At 35.1% G+C, this 22198-nt stretch overlaps 1 protein-coding gene and 1 non-coding gene across 3 annotated transcripts; one reads left to right on the top strand and one right to left on the bottom strand.

The window, feature by feature from the left end:
- The first annotated feature begins 13626 nt into the window (after positions 1–13626).
- Positions 13627–17667, top strand: LOC104236163 (uncharacterized). Of its 2 annotated transcripts, none has more exons than XM_009790042.2 (6): positions 13627–14041; positions 14121–14373; positions 14588–14772; positions 15409–15596; positions 16836–16940; positions 17156–17667. In XM_009790042.2, the coding sequence occupies exons 1-6, from the start codon at positions 13947–13949 to the stop codon at positions 17335–17337; spliced, it is 1008 nt and encodes a 335-aa protein (XP_009788344.1). In that variant the 5' UTR covers positions 13627–13946; the 3' UTR covers positions 17338–17667. The 2 variants fall into 2 exon arrangements, with proteins under 2 accessions (XP_009788344.1, XP_009788343.1); XM_009790041.2 differs by having other exon boundaries at positions 16671–16940.
- A 1238-nt stretch (positions 17668–18905) lies between these two features.
- On the bottom strand, positions 18906–19010 carry LOC138869837 (small nucleolar RNA R71). The gene has a single exon (XR_011400088.1). It is a non-coding gene; the product is annotated as a small nucleolar RNA R71 (small nucleolar RNA).
- Positions 19011–22198: the final 3188 nt, after the last annotated feature.

The raw sequence follows: 22198 nt of genomic DNA, 5'->3' as shown, positions 1-22198 counted from the left end.
AAATCTTGCCAATAAGCTTACTGAGAGAGCTATATCTGGTCGGGAATTATTGGCAAGATACATTAATGCCCCAATTGCACTAAGATATGGTACTTCGGCACCAAGAAGCTCTTCATCATTTTCATGAGGTCGGAATGGATCTTTCTTTATATCAAGTGATCTCACAACCATCGGGGTACTCAATGGATGTGCTTTATCCATATAGAATCGCTTTAAAATCTTTTCGGTGTATGTTGATTGATGGACAAATATTCCATCTTTCATATACTCAATTTGTAGACCAAGACAAAATTTTGTCTTTCCAAGATCTTTCATTTCAAATTCTTTCTTCAAACAGTCTACTGTTTTTGGAAGCTCCCTAGGAGTTCCAATGATATTTAAATCATCAACATACACGGCGATTATAACAAATTCAGATCCAGACCTTTTTATAAAGACACAAGGACTAATTGGATAATTCTTGTACCCTTCTTTCAACAGGTATTCACTCAAACGATTGTACCACATACGACCTGATTGTTACAATCCGTATAAAGATTTCTGAAGCTTTATTGAACAAGTTTCTCGAAAACTTTTATATGCTTCTGGCACTTTAAATCCCTCAGGTACTTTCATAAAAATTTCATTGTCTAATGATCCATACAAATAGGCTGTAACAACATCCATTAGATGCATATCAAGTTTTTCTTGCACTACCATATTTATGAGATACCTGAAGGTGATAGCATCTACTAAAGGAGAATATGTCTCCATATAATCAATTCCAGGCCTTTGGGAAAACCCTTGTGCCACAAGTCGCGTTTTATATCTAACGACTTCATTTTTATCATTTCGTTTTCACACAAAAACCCATTTATACCCTACTGGCTTTATGCCTTCAGGTGTTCGAACTATGGGTCCGAAGACTTCACGTTTTCCAAGTGAAGTTAACTCTGCCTGGATAGCGTCTTTCCATTTTGGCCAATCATTTCTCTATCTACATTCATTGACAGATTTTGGTTCAAGATCCTCATCTTGTTGCATTATTTCAACAACAACATTATAAGCAAAAATGTTATCGATAATAATATTATTTCGGCTCCATCTTTTCCCGGTTGAGACATAACTTATTGATATCTCTTTATTTTCATTATTTTCAGGTACTTGGACCTCTCCTAAGGACTTATCATTTGTTACGTCTTGGGACTCTTCTTGAGGCACTACCTCTATGTTGTGTTCACTTTGATCACTTGCTCCTTTTCTTCTTCGAGGATTTTTATCTTTAGAACCGATTGGTCTACCACGTTTCAAGCATGACTTAGACTCATTTGCTTTACTTAATTGTCCTGCCGGGATATCAACTCGAATTAGAGCATTAGCAGCTGGAATATGTGACTTAGTCACCCTTGGTAGGTCAGTGAATGCATCTGGCAATTGATTTGCAATATTTTATAAATGAATAATCTTTTGAACCTCTTGTTCACATTGATTTGTTCGAGGATCTAAATGAGACAGTGATAATGCATTCCAATCTATCTTCTTTTTCAGCTGCTTATTTTCTCCCCCTAATATTTGATATACTGATTCATCAAAATGGCAATCGGAAAAACTTGCCGTAAATAAATCTTCAGTCATCGGCTCTAGATATTTTATAATAGAAGGAGATTCATATCCAACATATATCCCCAACCTTCTTTGAGGACCCATCTTTGTGCGTTGTGGTGGAGCAATTGGAACATATATCGCACAACCAAAGATCCTAAGATGGGAAATATTTGGCTCCTGACCAAAAGCCAATTGCAATGGGGAGACTTTATGATAACTTGTGGGCCTTATCCGCACAAGTGCTGCTGCGTGCAAAATAGCATGACCCCATACTGAAATGGGAAGTTTTGTTCTCATAAGCATTGGTCTAGCAATTAATTGGAGGCGTTTGATCAATGATTCTGCTAGACCATTTTGTGTATGAACATGAGCAACCGGATGCTCAATTGTTATCCCAGTTGAAATACAATAATCATTAAAGGCTTGGGATGTAAACTCACCAGCATTATCAAGACGAATTGTCTTAATTGCATAATCTGGAAATTGTGCTCTTAGCTTTATTATTTGAGCCAACAATCTCGCAAATGCCATATTGCGAGTTGATAGTAAGCACACATGTGACCATCTTGTAGATGCATCTACCAAAACCATATAATATTTGAATGGTCCACATGGAGGGTGAATGGGCCCACATATATCACCCTGTATACGTTCCAGAAATGCAGGGGATTCCATCCTAACTTTAATAGTTGATGGTCTAATAATTAATTTTCCTTGAGAACACGCAGCACAAGAGAATTCCTTAAATTGAAGAATCTTCTGATTCTTCATTGCATGTCCATGTGAATTCTCAATTATTTTACGCATCATATTAGAACCAGGATGGCCCAACCGGTCATGCCAAATAATAAAATTATCTTGATTAGTAAACTTCTCGTTTACTATGGCATGTGTTTCAATCCTGCTAATACTTGTGTAGTATAAGCCGGAGGAAAGAGCAGGTAACATTTCAAGCACATATTTCTTACCGGACATTATTGTAGTAATATAAAGATATTCAATCTTTTCATCATTTGTAGTCTCAATATGATAGCCATTTTGGCGAATATCTTTGAAACTTAATAAGTTTCTTTGAGATTTACTACAATATAGTGCTTCATCAATAGCCAAATTTGTTCCTCCTGGTAGTAATAAATTGGCTCTTCCAGAACCTTCAATTAATCTTGTACTACCGGATATTGTATTAACATTCGCTTCTTTCATTACCAAATAAGAGAAATATCTCTTATCTTTTAAAATAGTGTGTGTTGTAGCACTATCCAGAAGACATATATCATCTTTATTAATCTTGAGTCCAACTGAAGACTAAGAATTTTCATATTCTTCATAAAAAAAAACAAATAATACATCATAAGAAATATGAAAGACAAGCGGAAAAACAATTAAGAAATACATTAGGAATGTAGAAACTAGCAACACATGATGCATTACGAAAATACATTCAAGAAAAATAAACTAGTTGCAAACATAAAAATAACAACTTTTATAGCTTCATTCCCCAGTAAGATGATTAGTTCTTCAGTCAATATCCTCAAAGAAGTCTCCAACTTCTAAATGAGTAATATTTGTTAGGCCTTCAAAATCATCATCTTTATATGCAAGATGTGCCTTAGAATCATATTTATTTGAGGGACCTGCTTCATCATCATTATTTTGAAAGGTCAAGTGTGCCTCCACATTATTTTCTTTTTTCTTGAGGGAGGCTTGATAAAGTTTGACAAAATGTTCTGGCGTACGACAAATGCGTGCCCAATGACCTCTCATACCACATCGGTGACACATACTAGCTTTACCTTTTGAATGATTAATTTGAGAACCCTTATTGTTCTCCAATTTATTTCCACCATAATGACGATAATTGTTTCGCCCCCTGCCACGTCCACGTTTACGACCATGTCCACGACCACGGTAACTATTTTGTTTTCTTTCAAACTTATCATATGTTGCTACAGCATTCATTTCCGGAAATGGAGCTGACCCGGTGGGACGAGCTTCATAATTTTTCATTAATAGAGTATTATTCTGCTCAACCACAAGTAGGCATGTGATTAACTCAGAATATTTCTTAAAACCTTTTTCACGGTATTGTTGTTGTAGCACCACATTTGAAGCGTGAAAAGTAGAAAATGTTTTTTCCAATAAGTCCTCATCTGTGATAGTGTCTCCACATAATTTTAATAGAGAACTTACTTTAAAGATAGCAGAATTATACTCACTTACGGTTTTAAAGTCTTGCAACCTTAAATGTATCCACTCATACCGAGCTTTCGGTAATACCGTAAGTTTTAGGTGGTCATATCGATCCTTCAAATTAATCCATAATTCAAGTGGATCTTTTACGGTTAAATATTCAGTTTTTAACCCTTCATGTAGATGATGACGAAGGAAAATCATGGCCTTCGCTTTATCCTGATTTGATGCTTCATTTCCTTGTATAATAGTATTTCCAAGACCTTTAGCGTCAAGGTGAATTTCAACATCAAGAACCTATGATAAATAGTTCCTTCCGGTGATGTCAAGTGCCACAAATTCAAGTTTTGATGAATTTGACATAGTGAAAACTATCATAAAAGATGAATAAGTTAGAGAAATAATTATAATAATAAACAATTAATGAAAACAAAACGATTAAGGTAAAAGAAATAAAAATAGAGTTATATCATGTTAACAATCTACTATTTCATTTTATTCTTGCCATAAAGTAGAAATTACATACTTGTTTCATTTCACTTTATATTATTGATATATATGTGTTAATAGAATTGAACGTGACTAACATTATTTATATGTTCCAATAAATATAAAGTAATTAAAAAATTATTGTTTGTCAATTCATTTCTCACAGTTCTTCAAAATGCCTTAAAGATATGTTTTGATCTAGGGAGTCCATGACATTAGTGCATAGCTAGTTTGATGATTTGAGGTCCTCTAAGAGTTGAACACGGAAGGAAATAGTTATTTAATCACTGCAATGTACTTAAACTATTTAAGATGCTCAAGCGCACAAGTAATCTGCAAACAGTGAGCATATGATATGTACTGCCATAAATAAGATGATTATAATGATACATACCTTAATAACATATGGCTCAACTTAGCGGGAGTTAAGAATAAAATTAGAGGTTCGTGCTGATAACGATAAAATAAAAGTAATGTAGTAAAATGTAAATAAGAAGAGATAGAAAGAAGGGAGAAGTGTTTTGTTCTTTCACTTTGGTGTATATTTCCATTGCAATTACATGGCCTTTTATATGCATAAAAAGTAAAGACGATGAACATAAAGTAGGAAATTTAATCTTTAAGTTATTCACAACATGGACATCCAATGTAGCATCCAATGTAGTGTCCAAAGTAGTATCCAATGTACAAACTATTCATAATAGATAAATGTTTTTCCTAGATTAAAAGGGGTGCCATGTCAGCAGTATTTTTCTCTTATATATATATATATATATATATATATATATATATATATATATATATTAGACATTTTCGAGGAAATTTAGTGTTCTCGCAATTTGACAGTGCTTGGGTCTCACCTGCCTCAAAACATTGCTAAATGCTAATATTTCCTATTTGAACTATTAATATATAATGAATTGTTGTTATATTGAGATGCTGTTACGGAGGGTTGACTGCATTTGAATCATATGGGATTAGCTATATAGCTTTGTGATGGATAAACAAGTTGATTTTAATACCCGTTTATTACCTTCTCAGCATTTTCATATTGATCTAAATAATCGAGCCAAGATCACTTGATTGGTAAAAAAAATAAATCAAGACTTGATGGGCAATTGACATGAAAATTAATTATCTTCATCAACCACGTTCGAGGAAGTTTAACGTCCACCTTTTCTCCAACAGCAAAGACTTCATTGGAAATTGTCAAAGATCGATATTGATCTACATACATGTTCGACGAAATTCAACTTCTAACATAATTTAGTCTTGCTTGGGTCCCTCTTTTCTCAAACTGATATTTTTAGTTGAGCTATATATATTGTTTAACCCAAAAAATAGTTTCTTTGAAGGCAAAGCAAGAAATAGAATAATTCGAGTGTCTAACGACCAATTTACTTCTCATTTTCAACTATAATTGATGTGAAAAAATAATAACAGTAGTAAAGAATAAATTGAGAGAATAAAGGGAATAGTAATCTAATTGATGATTGCAGCCTTCTCAAAAAAGGAGATATTCTTCTGACAATAGAAAATGAAAAGAAAAATCTATTATTGACAATATGATTTATGTTATAAAATAAAAGTAATGCAGTAAAATATAAACAAGAAGAGATAGAGAGAATGGAGAAGTGTTTTCTTCTTTTACTTTGGTATATTTTCCTATCTATTACAAGACCTTTATATAGGCATGAAAAATAAAGAAAATATGTCATGGAATATGTCATTGAACATAAAAAATATGTCATTGAATATGTCATTAACCATTTGAGAGAAAGATCATGGAGGAAGAGTAGACATCCACCATATTTTGATTTTTATCATAACACTCCCCCTTGGATGTCCATAAATAATGTGTCTCGTTAAAACCTTATTAGGAAAAAAGTACACATATTTAGAAATATGCCTTTTGGTTGCCTCGTTAAAAACCTTGCAGGGAAAACCCAATGGGACAAAACCTTGTAAGAGAAAAAGAGTACAACGCGTATTAACTCCTCCTGATGAGAAATCACTTAATGTCTCGAAGACGACGCATTCAAATCTTATATATCAGCTTTTCAAATATTGAGGTTGGTAACGCCTTAGTGAACAGATCAGCCAAATTATCACTTGAACGAACTTGTTGTACATCTATTTCACCATTCTTCTAAAGATCATGAGTGAAAAAGAATTTCGGTGAAATGTGTTTTGTTCTATCTCCTTTGATATATCCTCCTTTCAATTGAGTTATGCATGCAGCATTGTCTTCATACAATATTGTTGGAATATTCTCTTTCGAAGAAAGACCACATGTTTGCTGAATGTGTTGAGTTATAGATCTTAACCAAACGCATTCTTGACTTGCTTCGTGAATGGCTATTATCTCTGCATGATTTGAAGAAATAGCAACCATAGTTTGTTTTGTCGGACGCCATGATATGGCTGTACCTCCACTTGTAAAAAAATAGCCTGTCTGAGATCGACCTTTGTGTGGATCAGACAAATATCCTGCATCTGCATAACCAATCAACGATGGCTTGGATTCATTTGAATAAAATAGACCCATATCAATGGTCCCGTGGAGGTATCTGAATATATGTTTAATACCATTCCAGTGTCTTTGTGTTGGCGAAGTACTAAATCTTGCCAATAAGCTTACTGAGAAAGCTATATCTGGTCGGGAATTATTGGCAAGATACATTAATGCCCCAATTGCACTAAGATATGGTACTTCGGCACCAAGAAGCTCTTCATCATTTTCATGAGGTCGGAATGGATCTTTCTTTATATCAAGTGATCTCACAACCATCGGGGTACTCAATGGATGTGCTTTATCCATATAGAATCGCTTTAAAATCTTTTCGGTGTATGTTGATTGATGGACAAATATTCCATCTTTCATATACTCAATTTGTAGACCAAGACAAAATTTTGTCTTTCCAAGATCTTTCATTTCAAATTCTTTCTTCAAACAGTCTACTGTTTTTGGAAGCTCCCCAGGAGTTCCAATGATATTTAAATCATCAACATACACGGCGATTATAACAAATTCAGATCCAGACCTTTTTATAAAGACACAGGGACAAATTGGATCATTTTTGTACCCTTCTTTCAACAGGTATTCACTCAGGCGATTGTACCACATACGTCCTGATTGTTTCAATCCGTATAAAGATTTCTGAAGCTTTATTGAACAAGTTTCTCGAAAAATTTTATATGCTTCTGGCACTTTAAATCCCTCAGGTACTTTCATAAAAATTTCGTTGTCTAATGATCCATACAAATAGGCTGTAACAACATCCATTAGATGCATATCAAGTTTTTCTTGTACTGCCATATTTATGAGATACCTGAAGGTGATAGCATCCACTACAGGAGAATATGTCTCCATATAATCAATTCCAGGCCTTTGGGAAAACCCTTGTGCCACAAGTCGTGCTTTATATCTAACGACTTCATTTTTATCATTTCGTTTTCGCACAAAAACCCATTTATACCCTACTGGCTTTATGCCTTCAGGTGTTCGAACTATGGGTCCGAAGACTTCACGTTTTCCAAGTGAAGTTAACTCTGCCTGGATAGCGTCTTTCCATTTTGGCCAATCATTTCTCTGTCTACATTCATTGACAGATTTTGGTTCAAGATCCTCATCTTGTTGCATTATTTCAACAGCAACATTATAAGCAAAAATGTTATCGATAACAATATTATTTCGGTTCCATCTTTTCCCGGTTGAGACGTAACTTATTGATATCTCTTCATTTTCATTATTTTTAGGTACCTGGACCTCCCCTAAGGTCTTATCATTTGTTACGTCTTGGGGCTCTTCTTGAGCCACTACCTCTGTGTTATGTTCACTTTGATCACTTGCTCCTTTTCTTCTTCGAGGATTTTTATCTTTAGAACCGATTGGTCTACCACGTTTCAAGCATGGCTTAGACTCATTTGCTTTAATTAATTGTTCTGTCGGGATATCAACTCGAATTGGAGCATTAGCAGCTGGAATATGTGACTTAGTCACCCTTGGTAGGTTAGTGAATGCATCTGGCAATTGATTTGCAATATTTTGTAAATGAATAATCTTTTGAACCTCTTGTTCACATTGATTTGTTCGAGGATCTAAATGAGACAGTGATAATGCATTCCAATCTATCTTCTTTTTCAGCTGCTTATTTTCTCCCCCTAATGTTGGATATACTGATTCATCAAAATGGCAATCAGAAAATCTTGCCGTAAATAAATCTCCAGTCATCGGCTCTAGATATTTTATAATAGAAGGAGATTCATATCCAACATATATCCCCAACCTTCTTTGAGGACCCATCTTTGTGCGTTGTGGTGGAGCAATTGGAACATATATCGCACAACCAAAGATCCTAAGATGGGAAATATTTGGCTCCTGACCAAAAGCCAATTGCAATGGGGAGACTTTATGATAACTTGTGGGCCTTATCCGCACAAGTGCTGCTGCGTGCAAAATAGCATGACCCCATACTGAAATGGGAAGTTTTGTTCTCATAAGCATTGGTCTAGCAATTAATTGGAGGCGTTTGATCAATGATTCTGCTAGACCATTTTGTGTATGAACATGAGCAACCGGATGCTCAATTGTTATCCCAGTTGAAATACAATAATCATTAAAGGCTTGGGATGTAAACTCACCAGCATTATCAAAAGACGAATTGTCTTAATTGCATAATCTGGAAATTGTGCTCTTAGCTTTATTATTTGAGCTAACAATCTCGCAAATGCCATATTGCGAGTTGATAGTAAGCACACATGTGACCATCTTGTAGATGCATCTACCAAAACCATATAATATTTGAATGGTCCATATGGAGGGTGAACGGGCCCACATATATCACCCTGTATACGTTTCAGAAATGCAGGGGATTCCATCCTAACTTAAATAGTTGATGGTCTAATAATTAATTTTCCTTGAGAACACGCAGCACAAGAGTATTCCTTAAATTAAAGAATCTTCTGATTCTTCATTGCATGTCCATGTGAATTCTCAATTATTTTACGCATCATATTAGAGCCAGGATGGCCCAACCGGTCATGCCAAATAATAAAATTATCTTGATTAGTAAACTTCTCATTTACTACAGCATGTGTTTCAATCGTGCTAATACTTGTGTAGTATAAGCCGGAGGAAAGAGCAGGTAACATTTCAAGCACATATTTCTTACCGGACATTATTGTAGTAATATAAATATATTCAATCTTTTCATCATTTGTAGTCTCAATATGATAGCCATTTTGGCGAATATCTTTGAAACTTAATAAGTTTCTTTGAGATTTACTACAATATAGTACTTCATCAATAGCCAAATTTGTTCCTCTTGGTAGTAATAAATTGGCTCTTCCAGAACCTTCAGTTAATCTTGTACTACCGGATATTGTATTAACATTCTCTTCTTTCATTACCAAATAAGAGAAATATCTCTTATCTTTTAAAATAGTGTGTGTTGTAGCACTATCCAGAAGACATATATCATCTTTATTAATCTTGAGTCCAACTGAAGACTGGAGAATTTTCATATTCTTCATAAAAAAAACAAATAATACATCATAAGAAATATGAAAGACAAGCAGGAAAAAAACATTAAGAAATACATTAGAAATGTAGAAACTAGCAACACATGATGCATTAGGAAAATACACTCAAGAAAAATAAACTAGTTGCAAACATAAACATAACAACTTTTATAGCTTCATTCCCCAGTAAGATGATTAGTTCTTCAGTCAATATCCTCAAAGAAGTCCCCAACTTCTAAATGAGTAATATTTGTTAGGCCTTCAAAATCATCATCTTTATATGCAAGATGTGCCTTAGAATCATATTTATTTGAGGGACCTGCTTCATCATCATTATTTTGAAAGGTCAAGTGTGCCTCCACATTATTTTCTTTTTTCTTGAGGGAGGCTTGATAAAGTTTGACAAAATGTTCTGGCGTACGACAAATGCATGCCCAATGACCTCTCATACTACATCGGTGACACATACTAGCTTTACCTTTTGAATGATTAATTTGAGAACCCTTATTGTTCTCCAATTTATTTTCACCATAATGACGATAATTGGTTCGCCCCCTGCCACGTCCACATTTACGACCATGTCCACGACCATGGTAATTATTTTGTTTTCTTCCAAACTTATCATATGTTGCTACAACATTCACTTCCGGAAATGTAGCTGACCCAGTGGGACGGGCTTCATGATTTTTCATTAATAGAGTATTATTCTGCTCAGCCACAAGTAGGCATGTGATTAACTCAGAATATTTTTTAAAACCTTTTTCACGGTATTGTTGTTATAACACCACATTTGAAGCGTGAAAAGTAGAAAATATTTTTTCCAATAAGTCCTCATCTGTGATAGTGTCTCCACATAATTTTAATAGAGAACTTACTTTAAAGATAGGAGAATTATACTCACTTACGGTTTTAAAGTCTTGCAACCTTAAATGTATCCAATTATACCGAGCTTTCGGTAATACCGTAAGTTTTAGGTGGTCATATCGATCCTTCAAATTAATTCATAATTCAAGTGGATCTTTTACGGTTAAATATTCAGTTTTTAACCCTTCATGTAGATGATGACGAAGGAAAATCATGGCCTTCGCTTTATCCTGATTTGATGCTTCATTTCCTTGTATAATAGTATTTCCAAGACCTTTAGCGTCAAGGTGAATTTCAGCATCAAGAACCCATGATAAATAGTTCCTCCCGGTGATGTCAAGTGCCACAAATTCAAGTTTTGATAAATTTGACATAGTGAAAACTATCATAAAAGATGAATAAGTTAGAGAAATAATTATAATAATAAACAATTAATGAAAACAAAACGATTAAGGTAAAAGAAATGAAAATAGAGCTATATCATGTTAACAATCTACTATTTCATTTTATTCTTGCCATAAAGTAGAAATTACATACTTGTTTCATTTCACTTTATATTATTGATATATATGTGTTAATAGAACTGAACGTGACTAACATTATTTATATGTTCCAATAAATATAAAGTAATTAAACTATAAAATTATTGCTTGTCAATTTATTTCTCACAGTTCTTCAAAATGCCTTAAAGATATGTTTTGATCTAGGGAGTCCATGAATATTATAAGTATGACATTAGTGCATAGCTAGTTTGATGACTTTGAGGTCCTCTAAGAGTTGAGCACGGAAGGAAATAGTTATTTTATCACTGCAATGTACTTAAACTATTTAAGATGCCCAAGCGCACAAGTAATCTGCAAACAATGAGCATATGATATGTACTGCCATAAATAAAATGATTATAATGATACATACCTTAATAAAATATGGCTCAACTTAGCGGGAGTTAAGAATAAAATTAGAGCTTCGTGCTGATAACGTGTTATAAAATAAAAGCAATGCAGTAAAATGTAAACAAGAAGAGATAGAGAGAATGGAGAAGTGTTTTCTTCTTTCACTTTGGTGTAATTTTTCATTACAAGACCTTTATATAGGCATGAAAAATAAAGAAAATATGTCATGGAATATGTCATTGAACATAGAAAATATGTCATTGAATATGTCATTAACCATTTGAGAGAAAGATTATGGAGGAAGAGTAGACATCCACCATATTTTGATTTTTATCATAACAATTTAGACATTTTTTCGATGGGGATACAAATTATGGAAGGGTTGGATTTAAATAGTACTACTACTCGTAACCGTTTGCTTTGTTTAGCTCATATCTGTTACTATAATATTGATCGTTACGTGATTGATTTGTAACGATTGAGATAATGATAACAAATCGCGTATAATCAGGGATTGACTGATCCTTTCCTTACTTATAGTCATTTATAATGACTTTAAGTATCAATCCGTAACTATTTTCATATGTTTAGCACCGAGACTAGTAGGCACAATGTACTCAGGGTGTTGCTTCTACTTTCTGTACATGTCCCACTTTCTTGTCACATTAACTCCCTTGACACTTGTCATTATGACATTGATCCACGCGGCGAGTAAATTTTTCACTAATTCATGTATATTCTCAATTAGAAGCTTGTAATAAATATTAGAAAGTTGATCATCAACCATTCTTTACCGTATGAAAGTTACATTCCATAAACAAATGAAAGTGAAATTTCTCCGAATGACTAAAAAAAAAGTTGACTGTGCGAAGACCTCACTCTTTTTAGATGGTAACTCCAGCAATTTATCAACCGAAAGAGGAAGAAGAAGAGAAGAAGAAGAAGAAGAATAGCTGTAGAGAGATGTCTATGGACACAAACATGGAATCATCTATGGAGCTTCTGATATTTCAGGTTGGACCCAAAGCTTGATCTGAGATCCCAATATTCCTAACTCGACGAGTGTAGATAACGACCACCAGCAGCAGATTTCAACGGCTGCTGGCAGCCGTACTGATTTGATTGTATCAGATGCATCGATTTCAGGGCATTTTCTAGGATTAATGGTGTTTGCAATAACTGCAATGAAGACAAGGACGAGGTAGAGGAGAAAGCGTCAGAGATCAATAACAAACTGAAATCTTGCGCTGGTTCTGATCTTTGTTTAGGTTAAACATTGAAAGGGTCATGAACAATGAAACCAACATCAATATTTTCAATAACAATAATGTTGTGGAGAATTCCAGAGTGAATGACTATTTTAAGTCTACTATTTTAGATGGTGTTGAATTTTCAAGTGGCATTTGGGGTGATATCATTTCTATGGAGACATCTAACTCCCCAGTATATAGTTCTGGATTTCAAGATTTTTATTTTCATAATGTCGAATTTCCAAGTGACATTTGGGGGATCCCCCGTTGAATTATTGAAGTACTTTAGGATTTAAGTTATATGTGCCGACGAACTTTTTACAATATTAGTATAATTTAACATGTTATAATAAGTTTCCCTGCGTCAAAAATATACATCGCATAAAATGTTTTATTTTATGCATATAAACTATACATTTAATCCCCTTAGCTTCGTAGTATATTTACTTCTTTATACTTTGACTCTCCTTAGTGAAAATTCTCGTTCCGCCATGGTTAATGATACTAATTCTCACGCTTTATGAGCAGTTTATGTAATTATCTTTTAGTTGACCTAATATTGTAAAAATTCGATACTCTATACTCAATTATAATTTGTATAAAACTTGTTCTTGAACCAAACCATTCCTTCAATATACAAATCAAGATTAATTTACATTATTTTATCACTATATGACAATCAAATTAACATAAAATGTTTTGCTCCTGTTTTGAAGATGCTAGGTTACCCTGCTTCGGTGAGTCCTGAATCAACGGTCTTCCTCTATTACATAGGAGTAATACTTTTACTAACATTCCTATTTTTCAGATGTAGCCATTGACATTGTCACAAAGTGTCTCTATTGTATTAAAATACATTTTACAAAATGTTGTTATTGTGCTTTTGTTTTTGAAATTGAGGACACAAATTCATCGTTTCTTCCACTCTCAAATTTCATTAAATAGTTGAGTCTGGATTTATTTCAATTTGAATCTGGTTGGCAAATCCTGAAGCCAAAACAAAATCATCCATTTGGTTATATAGTTATAAATCTCACATTCTTGATTTCGAGTCTCACTATCCGCAAAATATTTCTACGTTCTTGACCAAAAAAATAACAACATGACATCAAAATAGATCTCAAATTTTGTCTTCTATCAAAGTAGTGATCAGATGGCAGATCGTTACCTCGCCATTTTCTTCGTATCTCTTTCTTGTCTTTATCGATCATTTGATGCGAGTGCTGGAGATGTTGATCCATTATACAGGTAACATATCTTACAATTTTACTTTGCATTTTGCTTCACGACTGTCCTTTCTAAAACCATTTATTATCTGAATAATCAGGGCATGTATTTCGCAATGTGAAAAAACTGGATGTGTTGGTGAAACATGCTTCACACATTGTGAATACTCTGTAGATGGTTCTTCCTCTGATAATCAGAAAGAGCCACTATACCGGCAATTGACACAAAGGGATTGCCCAAATGACTGCAAGTACCACTGCATGCTTCAAAGAGAAAAAGAACGAGCTGCACTCGGATTTGGTCCTGTGAAATATCATGGTAAATGGCCATTTAAACGAGTGTTCGGACTTCAGGTTTGTAATATTATGAGCCTTGGACCTATATATGTTTATGAGCTGTTAAAGTATTTACACAATCATGTCACTTATAAGATAGTTATGAATAAATCTCTACATTTGGTTAACCTGCATTGATCGTGGAAAAAGTTTTTACGCTCTCAGTGCATATTACTTAAAATCCCTTAGTAATATATGACTATTAATAAGAAGTGATATCTTAACTTTCCAGGAGCCTGTTTCTGTTGCTTTCTCTGCACTTAACCTTGCAATGCATATCCAAGGATGGCTGTCCTTTTTCAAGCTACGATCAAAGACGACAAATAAAAGGATATCCTATGATTATGCTGGTCTGTGGAACATATACGCCCTCTTGTCTGTGAATTCATGGTTCTGGAGTGTTGTCTCCCACAGTCGGTGAGTAATTTTCACCTCGTGAACTAACTTTCATAGTTGAGTTAGACATAATGTCCTTAATTTTCTTAACATTGTATCAGAGTCAGATTCATCCCTATTCTTATTTACCAAATGTCAGTCTCATGTTATGTTATCCATGCTCCAGTTAACCTAGCCTGTGCATGCGAGGAGGCGGGGATACATTAGATTGTCCCACATTGGTTGATACAATGGGCCGCATATCACCTCATGAGCTAGCTTTTGAGATAGAATAAAGCCTAAGATACACCTTTTAGTTGTCATACTTACCCGTGCCTATTATACTTTGGTTTCCTTATTTTCCATATAAGTGTTTAGGCTTTTCGTTTGACCATATATAATCAGAGGCGGATCTAGGATTTTAGTTCTATGGATTCAGCATTTAAAGTTATGGGCTTATATCTACTGTTTATTGTAATTTTAGTGATTTTTTACTCATAAATTTATGTTCCACGTCGAAAGTACTTGGTTCAGTTGAACCCGGTAGTTCTATGTTGCATCCGCCCTGTGTATAATAGGATATTAATGCAGCATGTGGTGAGAAGTTTTATTCATTTTTTAGCGAAGTCAATATGGTTATGGAATTGTATTAACTTGTTATCAGTACTTCTATTGCAGAGATGTGGAATTGACAGAAAAACTAGATTACTCATCTGCAGTGGCATTACTTGGATTTTCGCTTATAATATCGATACTAAGATGTTTCAGTATAAAGGATGAGGCTACGAGAGTATTGATGTCTGCTCCACTGCTTGCCTTTACAACCACCCATATTTTGTACCTGAACAACTATCAAATGGACTATGGTAATTTCCTCATCTCACGGTTTTTGTTTAGGGTACAAAGTCCTGCATTGAAAGAAGGTGAGCTTAGATGTAACTAGTAAAGTTGATGCCATGTGATCAGAAGGTCACGGGTTCGAGCCGAGGAAATAGCAATTTGTGCATGCAGAAATATAGAGTAAGGTTGCGTACAACCCTTGGGGTCCGGCCCTTCTCCGGACCCTACACATAGCGGGAGCTTAATGTATCGGGCTGCCTTTTTTTTATAGTCATGCATTGGAAATAGGATGTAGGCTACATATTCTTATAAAACCTAGCACAACAACATAAGAAGATATCAAGATAAAAGGGAAAGAATACAGAAATAATTATTGGGGTGTTGCTTTTTGTGTCTATAGACCATACTCTGCACCACCAAGAGTACTTCTTGTGGAATGGTTGAGACTCTTTCACCTTTAATCAGAAATCTTGGATTTGAGTTGTAGGAGTGAAAAATCTAAGTAGAAAACGCTTTATTCCTTTTAGTAGGCCAACCCAAATTGAATCTGAATTAGTTGAATCCATGCTCCAGATGTCGGGTGCCTAGAGGTGGCAAATGAGCAGATTAATAGGTCAAAGTTGGATGGATCTAAATAAATAAATGGATCATGATCCAACATATCCAAAGTGTGCTTGAGTCAAAATAGATTAGGTTAAGATGGATAAAATAAGAGGTCATAACTCAACCCGTCCAACATGACTCATTCTCTCCGTTCTCTCCCTCTCTCTCTTTTGGCTTTTTCACAAAGAAAACTATTGTATTTTTTCTCGAATTATCTTAAATTCTTCCAAAGTTACATAATTCTCAGTCTTCAAATTTGATTATGTTTGGGTCTCGATTGTGTTTTGACCTATCCAGTTACACTATGTTGGATCATTTCGCGTTCAACTTGTTGGATCAAGTTAACAAATCGGGTCATAGCTCAATTCGTTTAAACTAGCACAGTTTGTCTGGTTGCTAAAAAATGGATTTATTTGCCACTTCTAGTTGCTTTGTTCTATCACTATCACTCTTTCCATTTGTTATTCTATAACTACTTACTTGGAATTTTTTTCCAGGATGGAACATAAAAGTTTGTGTTACAATGGGTGTTGCTCAGCTTCTGATTTGGGCAATATGGGCTGGAATTAGTCATCATCCATCCAAATGGAAAATATGGACAGTGGTTTTAGGGGGTGGATTTGGTATGCTTTTAGAAATTTATGACTTTCCTCCATATGCAGGAATAATAGATGCACATTCTCTTTGGCATGCTACAACAGTTCCTCTGGCTTATATTTGGTGGAGTTTTATCCAAGATGATGCAAAGTACCAAACAATTAACCCTAGTAAGAAAGTAGAGTAATTTTTTTTTACAGGGTTGTGCCCATCTTCAGACCCTACGTGAACGCGGGATACCATACCGGGCTGCCCTTTTATATCTGATGTTTAGCTTAAAGTATATATATTTTTATGTATATCGCCTCATATCTTACTCTTGTTTCGTGAATTTGGGATGTTAAATGTTATGAATTATATTGATTTGAAGTGTTTTTACTTGTAGGAATGATTCGGGAGCAATTTGGGGCAAAACGTGAAAGATTTGAAGCTAAAACGAACAAAATCGGGAAAGGAAGCAGTTGGGCGCCACAGGCAGTGCCTGGCGCCACCTGTGACGCTGAAAACAGTAGGCTCAAAAATTGGGGCGCTATGGAGGGCGCCTGGCGCCGGGCTGGGCATCGGTGACGCGAATCGTGTCCTATTTTGCCCGGGACAAGTTTATTTCGGCCCTAGACCTACCCAACTGATATAAAAGCAAGACTAAACCTATTTTTGAGAGGAGAGACGCCACTTTGAAGTAGAGATACACACGGGATCGTGAGGAAGCGAAGAATTCTCAGTTTTCTTCCTCTTTTTCTAGTATTTCCAATTGATTCAACACTTATGGAATTGTTTGATTACATCATGAGTGGCTAAACACCCATTGTTCTGGGGTTGTGATTTAGCCATGAATATTGTTGTTTGACATTAACTTAACCTTGATTATAATTCACCAATATATGGTTGTTTCTTCAATTCTGCGTTTAATTGCTTAATTGTCTGGCCAACAGTTAGGTTCTATTTACTATCTATGCTATGCTTGGGAAAGCCGTGTTTAGATTAGAGAAGAATTGAAGAGAGCATGATCTTAACCCTTAGGGGGAGCGGATTTGTGGTTAGGATAGGAATATACCTAGTCACCGTGCTTAATTAAATATCGTGATCTTAATGCGTTCTTAATAGATTGATTTCATAGAAATATAGGCATTAATCTATTGAGAATAGGTGAGTAGTACTTCGGGAGAAGGCTATGAGAGCATTTATCGATTAATTAGCAACCATGAGTGAATTATATGAAAGGGAGAGTTAATTAGAACACAATACGATTGGTGAATCGATCACAACTCTGGAATATTTGTCTCTACTGAATACACAACAATCAACTCGTTACTTGATAACTTAGTTATTATTTAGAATTGTAGTATAATATAATCATATTATTGGACTTTGATTTTAGCTGGATTGAATAACAATTTTAGTGATTTAGTGAGTAGTTTACACAAGTCTCTGTGGGTTCGACACTCAACTTATCATTATATTACTTGTCGACCACGTATACTTGCGTGTGCGTTTGAGAGTAACAAGTTTTTGGCGCCGTTGTCGGGGACTTGAATATTAAGTACTTGCTAGTTTTTGCTTTAATTGTTTATTTAGTCTAGTCTAATGTTACTTGATTGTTGCTCAGATCTCAGGAACTTTGATTGAATGCGTAAGGTCAGAAGCCAGGACCGACTTCAAGGCTTTGATCCTGAACCTGAGAGAACATTTCACAGGAGGTTGAGGGAAGCAAGGGATACGAATAATATTCAGGCACTTGTTCAATTTCCTGTGGACATAGCAGAGGAACAACCTTTGGCTGTTCAGGAGGTGGCGATGCCCAGCATTGCTAATGTCACCTCCAGTATAGTGAAGCCCCGGATCACTGGGCACTTTGAGCTGAAACAGGGCATGATCCAGTTACTTCATGCAAACGGGCAATTTATGGGTCTTCCACACGAGGATCCACAGCAGCATATTCTGAACTTCATGGAGATTAGTGATACTTATATCACTAACGGTGTCACTCCAGATTACTGAGGCTCACACTTTTTCCATTCTCTCTGTTGGGCGAGGCTAAGCGATGGCTAAAGGCAGAACCAGCTAACTCCATCACATCATGGAATGATTTGGCAAGAAAATTTCTGGCAAGGTTCTTTCCTTCAGGCAAAACTGCAAAGATAAGAAGTGAGATAGTGGCCTTCAAACAGAAAGCGGGAGAATCTTTATACTCAGCTTGGGAAAGGTTCAAGGGGCTACTCAGAGACTGTCCTCATCACAATCAGACGAATGAAGTGTTAGCTCACACTTTCATAGAAGGGCTATATGCTAAAACAAAGATCGTGGTAGATGCTGCATCTGGGGGTCAAGTGTTGGAGAAAAGCTTTGACGAGATATATGCATTATTAAACAAATTCTCCCAGAGCAATCTATGCCCAACAAATCCAGAGTCTGTATATTTTGTGGGTAATGCAAATCGAGGCCAAACAAAAGTATGGGGACACTTACAATCCTAACTAGAGGAACCACCCAAACTTCTCTTGGGGTGGAAACCAGGGCACTCAGAATCAATACAGGCCTCAAGCATCTCAACAATAATATAGACCACCTCAGGTTGAACAACAAGCGAGTCCTACAAGTCACCTTGAAGATATGTTGAAAAAAGTGATGGCTAAACAGCAAGCCCTCGCCACAACAGTGAGAAATTTGGAGCGTCAAATGGGACAGCTTGCTAGTGCTCAAATTACTAGACCAGCTGGAGCTCTTCCAAGTGATACTGAGCCCAATCCTAAAGCTCAAGTCAATGCGGTTACCTTGAGAAATGGAAGAGCACTAGAAGAAGTTCCAAAGAAAAAGAAGAATACAGATCATCCTGAAGGAGAATTAGCTCCCAAGCCAGTTGAGGGTAATGAGAAAGATGATAAAGGACCCAAGCCAGTAATTGAGACTAGGCCACCGCCTCCGTTTCCACAAAGACTGCAGAAGCAAAAAGATGATGCCAAGTACAAGAAATTCCTAGATATTTTGAGCCAAGTGATCGTGAATCTGCCTTTCGTGGAAATTTTGTATGAAGTGCCTAAGTATGCAAGGTATCTCAGAGATATTGTGGCAAATAAACGAAGACATGCAGAGTTTGAAACAGTTGCACTTACTGAAGAGTGTAGTGCTAGAGTTCAGAGTAAACTTCCTCCTAAGTTGAAGGATCCTGGGAGTTTCACAATTCCTTTGTCTCTTGGAAAATAAGAGGTTGGTAGAGCCTTGTGTGATTTAGGGGCCAGTATAAATTTGATGCCATCCTCTTTGTTCAAGCTACTCGGATTGGGGACGCTTAGACCTACTACAATCACTTTACAGCTAGCAGATAGGTCACTAGTCATGCCCGAAGGAATTATTGAGGATGTGTTAGTTCGAGTGGGAAAGTTTATTCTTCCTGCTGATTTTATTGTTCTTGATTACGAGGCATATGAGGAAGTGTCCATTATTTTGGGGCGACCATTCTTAGCTACTGGTGGAGCAATTATTGATGTGAGAGCAGGGAAGTTAAAAATGAGAGTTGACGATGAGGAGGTCACTTTTAACGTGTACAAGGCACTTAAGCTTTCTAAGCAATTTGAGGACTTGTGCATGATTACTGTGGTAGAATCGAAGGGGATAAAGCAGAGTCCTTATGTGAATTATAGTGATCCAGATGGGACAACTGAGTTAAAGGAGGTCTGTCACACCTCCTTTTTTCACCCCCGCGAGGGTGCAAGGGAGTTTTCTCCAATTGAAGAACAGTTGAAACGGGATTTATTTAATTATTTAAGAGTCGCCACCTGGGAATTTTAAGGCGTCCCAAGTCACCAATTTTAATCCCTGAATCGAGGAGAATATGACTCTGTTTATTATTCTGCGAACCAGAAATCCTGAGTAAGGAATTCTGTTAATCCGGAAGAAGGTGTTAGGCATTTTCGAATTCCGTGGTTCTAGCACGGTCGCTTAACTGTTTTATTATTGGCTTAATTATCTTGATTTTTATTTTTTTTTTAAAAAAACTTCTTATTACGTGACTTTTTCTACCGTTTTTACTTATTGTGGTTAAGAACCCTTCTTTGAATCGAATTACGCGTACGTATATTCGTGTTATAAATTTAAAAATGCGGAATTGTGTCACGCGTACGTGTACACAATAACTTTTGATAATATTTATTGAGTAATCATTTTTCGAAATTATGTCGAATCCAGAATATTTGTTTTTCTGAATAATGAACCGTACATCTCGGTTTTTTATGAAATTGATTTAACGTCTTTGAAAAAAAAATCCTTTTATTAAATATTCGTTCGAAATTGCGCGTACGCATAATCCGAATTTTTTGCTTTTAAAAATATAATCAGGGTACGCGAACGTATCCCTAATCGCGTGACATATTTGTAATGATATTATGGAATTTCCACAAAAATATTTGTTATATCACGAGAAATCTCGTTTTAAGATACTCTTTAATTTTTTGGAAAAGAATCCACAATTTATTAAATGTTGACCATTGATTATAATTTCCGAATATAAATTATATTCATTCTAATTATTCAAATTCAAAGGACAGAATAAAAATATGATTAATACTATCTTTAAAACAAATATGACATTATATATATATATGCCAAGGAATAAATTACATATGAAACTAAAAATGAATGATTCATAAAGGAAAGGAAATATTTTCCAAGAATTTTCATTATTCCTTGATGCAAATTCTATTTTTTAATTACCAATGATTTAAAGTGTTGCCATTTGTGTATATACAACTCAACTTATTCTCATATACTCGTTTTAATCTTAATAGATGAAATTAATCTACTTAGTTATGCCTATGATTGAGTTAGGATAGATATAGATATAATCAAACCAATTTGATTCTCAATCTATGTGAATTATTACTAACTATTAATTTTCACATTGTATAAGTTCCTAAGCCCTTTATTACTAAGAAAGAGAACAAGTCTTGTTGACTTAATAAAATGATATTGCATACAATATTACTTACTATATTTGACATTTTTAAACATACGGATTATACTAACGCATCTTTCAACTATAAATTATGAACACAACCAATGTTATGCTAAAAGATGGCAAATTGCAGCTAATCATCATCTAGCTTTACACAACCAATAATTAACTAACAAGATAAACTAATAGCATATTTTCTTTGATAATGCTATATTATGCCATACCTTTCTAACAATACCATGAAGTGTAAATAAAAACCAACTTTCTGCCATATTTCCTATTTACACAACTCATAGATAACTAAACTAATGAAATTTGACATGGATATCATTATTACAAAGTTTATATGAATTTCGAAATAAGACAATTAACTTGTAGCCATCGAGTCGAACTTACTACTGGTTAACCAATATGAAACTAAAGCTGAAATTTTCAACTAAAGAACTCAAATGAGTAGATGACAGTATTACAATTCAAACT

This window comes from Nicotiana sylvestris, chromosome 5, assembly GCF_000393655.2.
Source record: "Nicotiana sylvestris chromosome 5, ASM39365v2, whole genome shotgun sequence".
Taxonomy (NCBI): Eukaryota; Viridiplantae; Streptophyta; class Magnoliopsida; order Solanales; family Solanaceae; genus Nicotiana; species Nicotiana sylvestris.
This window is presented reverse-complemented; position numbering and strand designations above follow the sequence as displayed.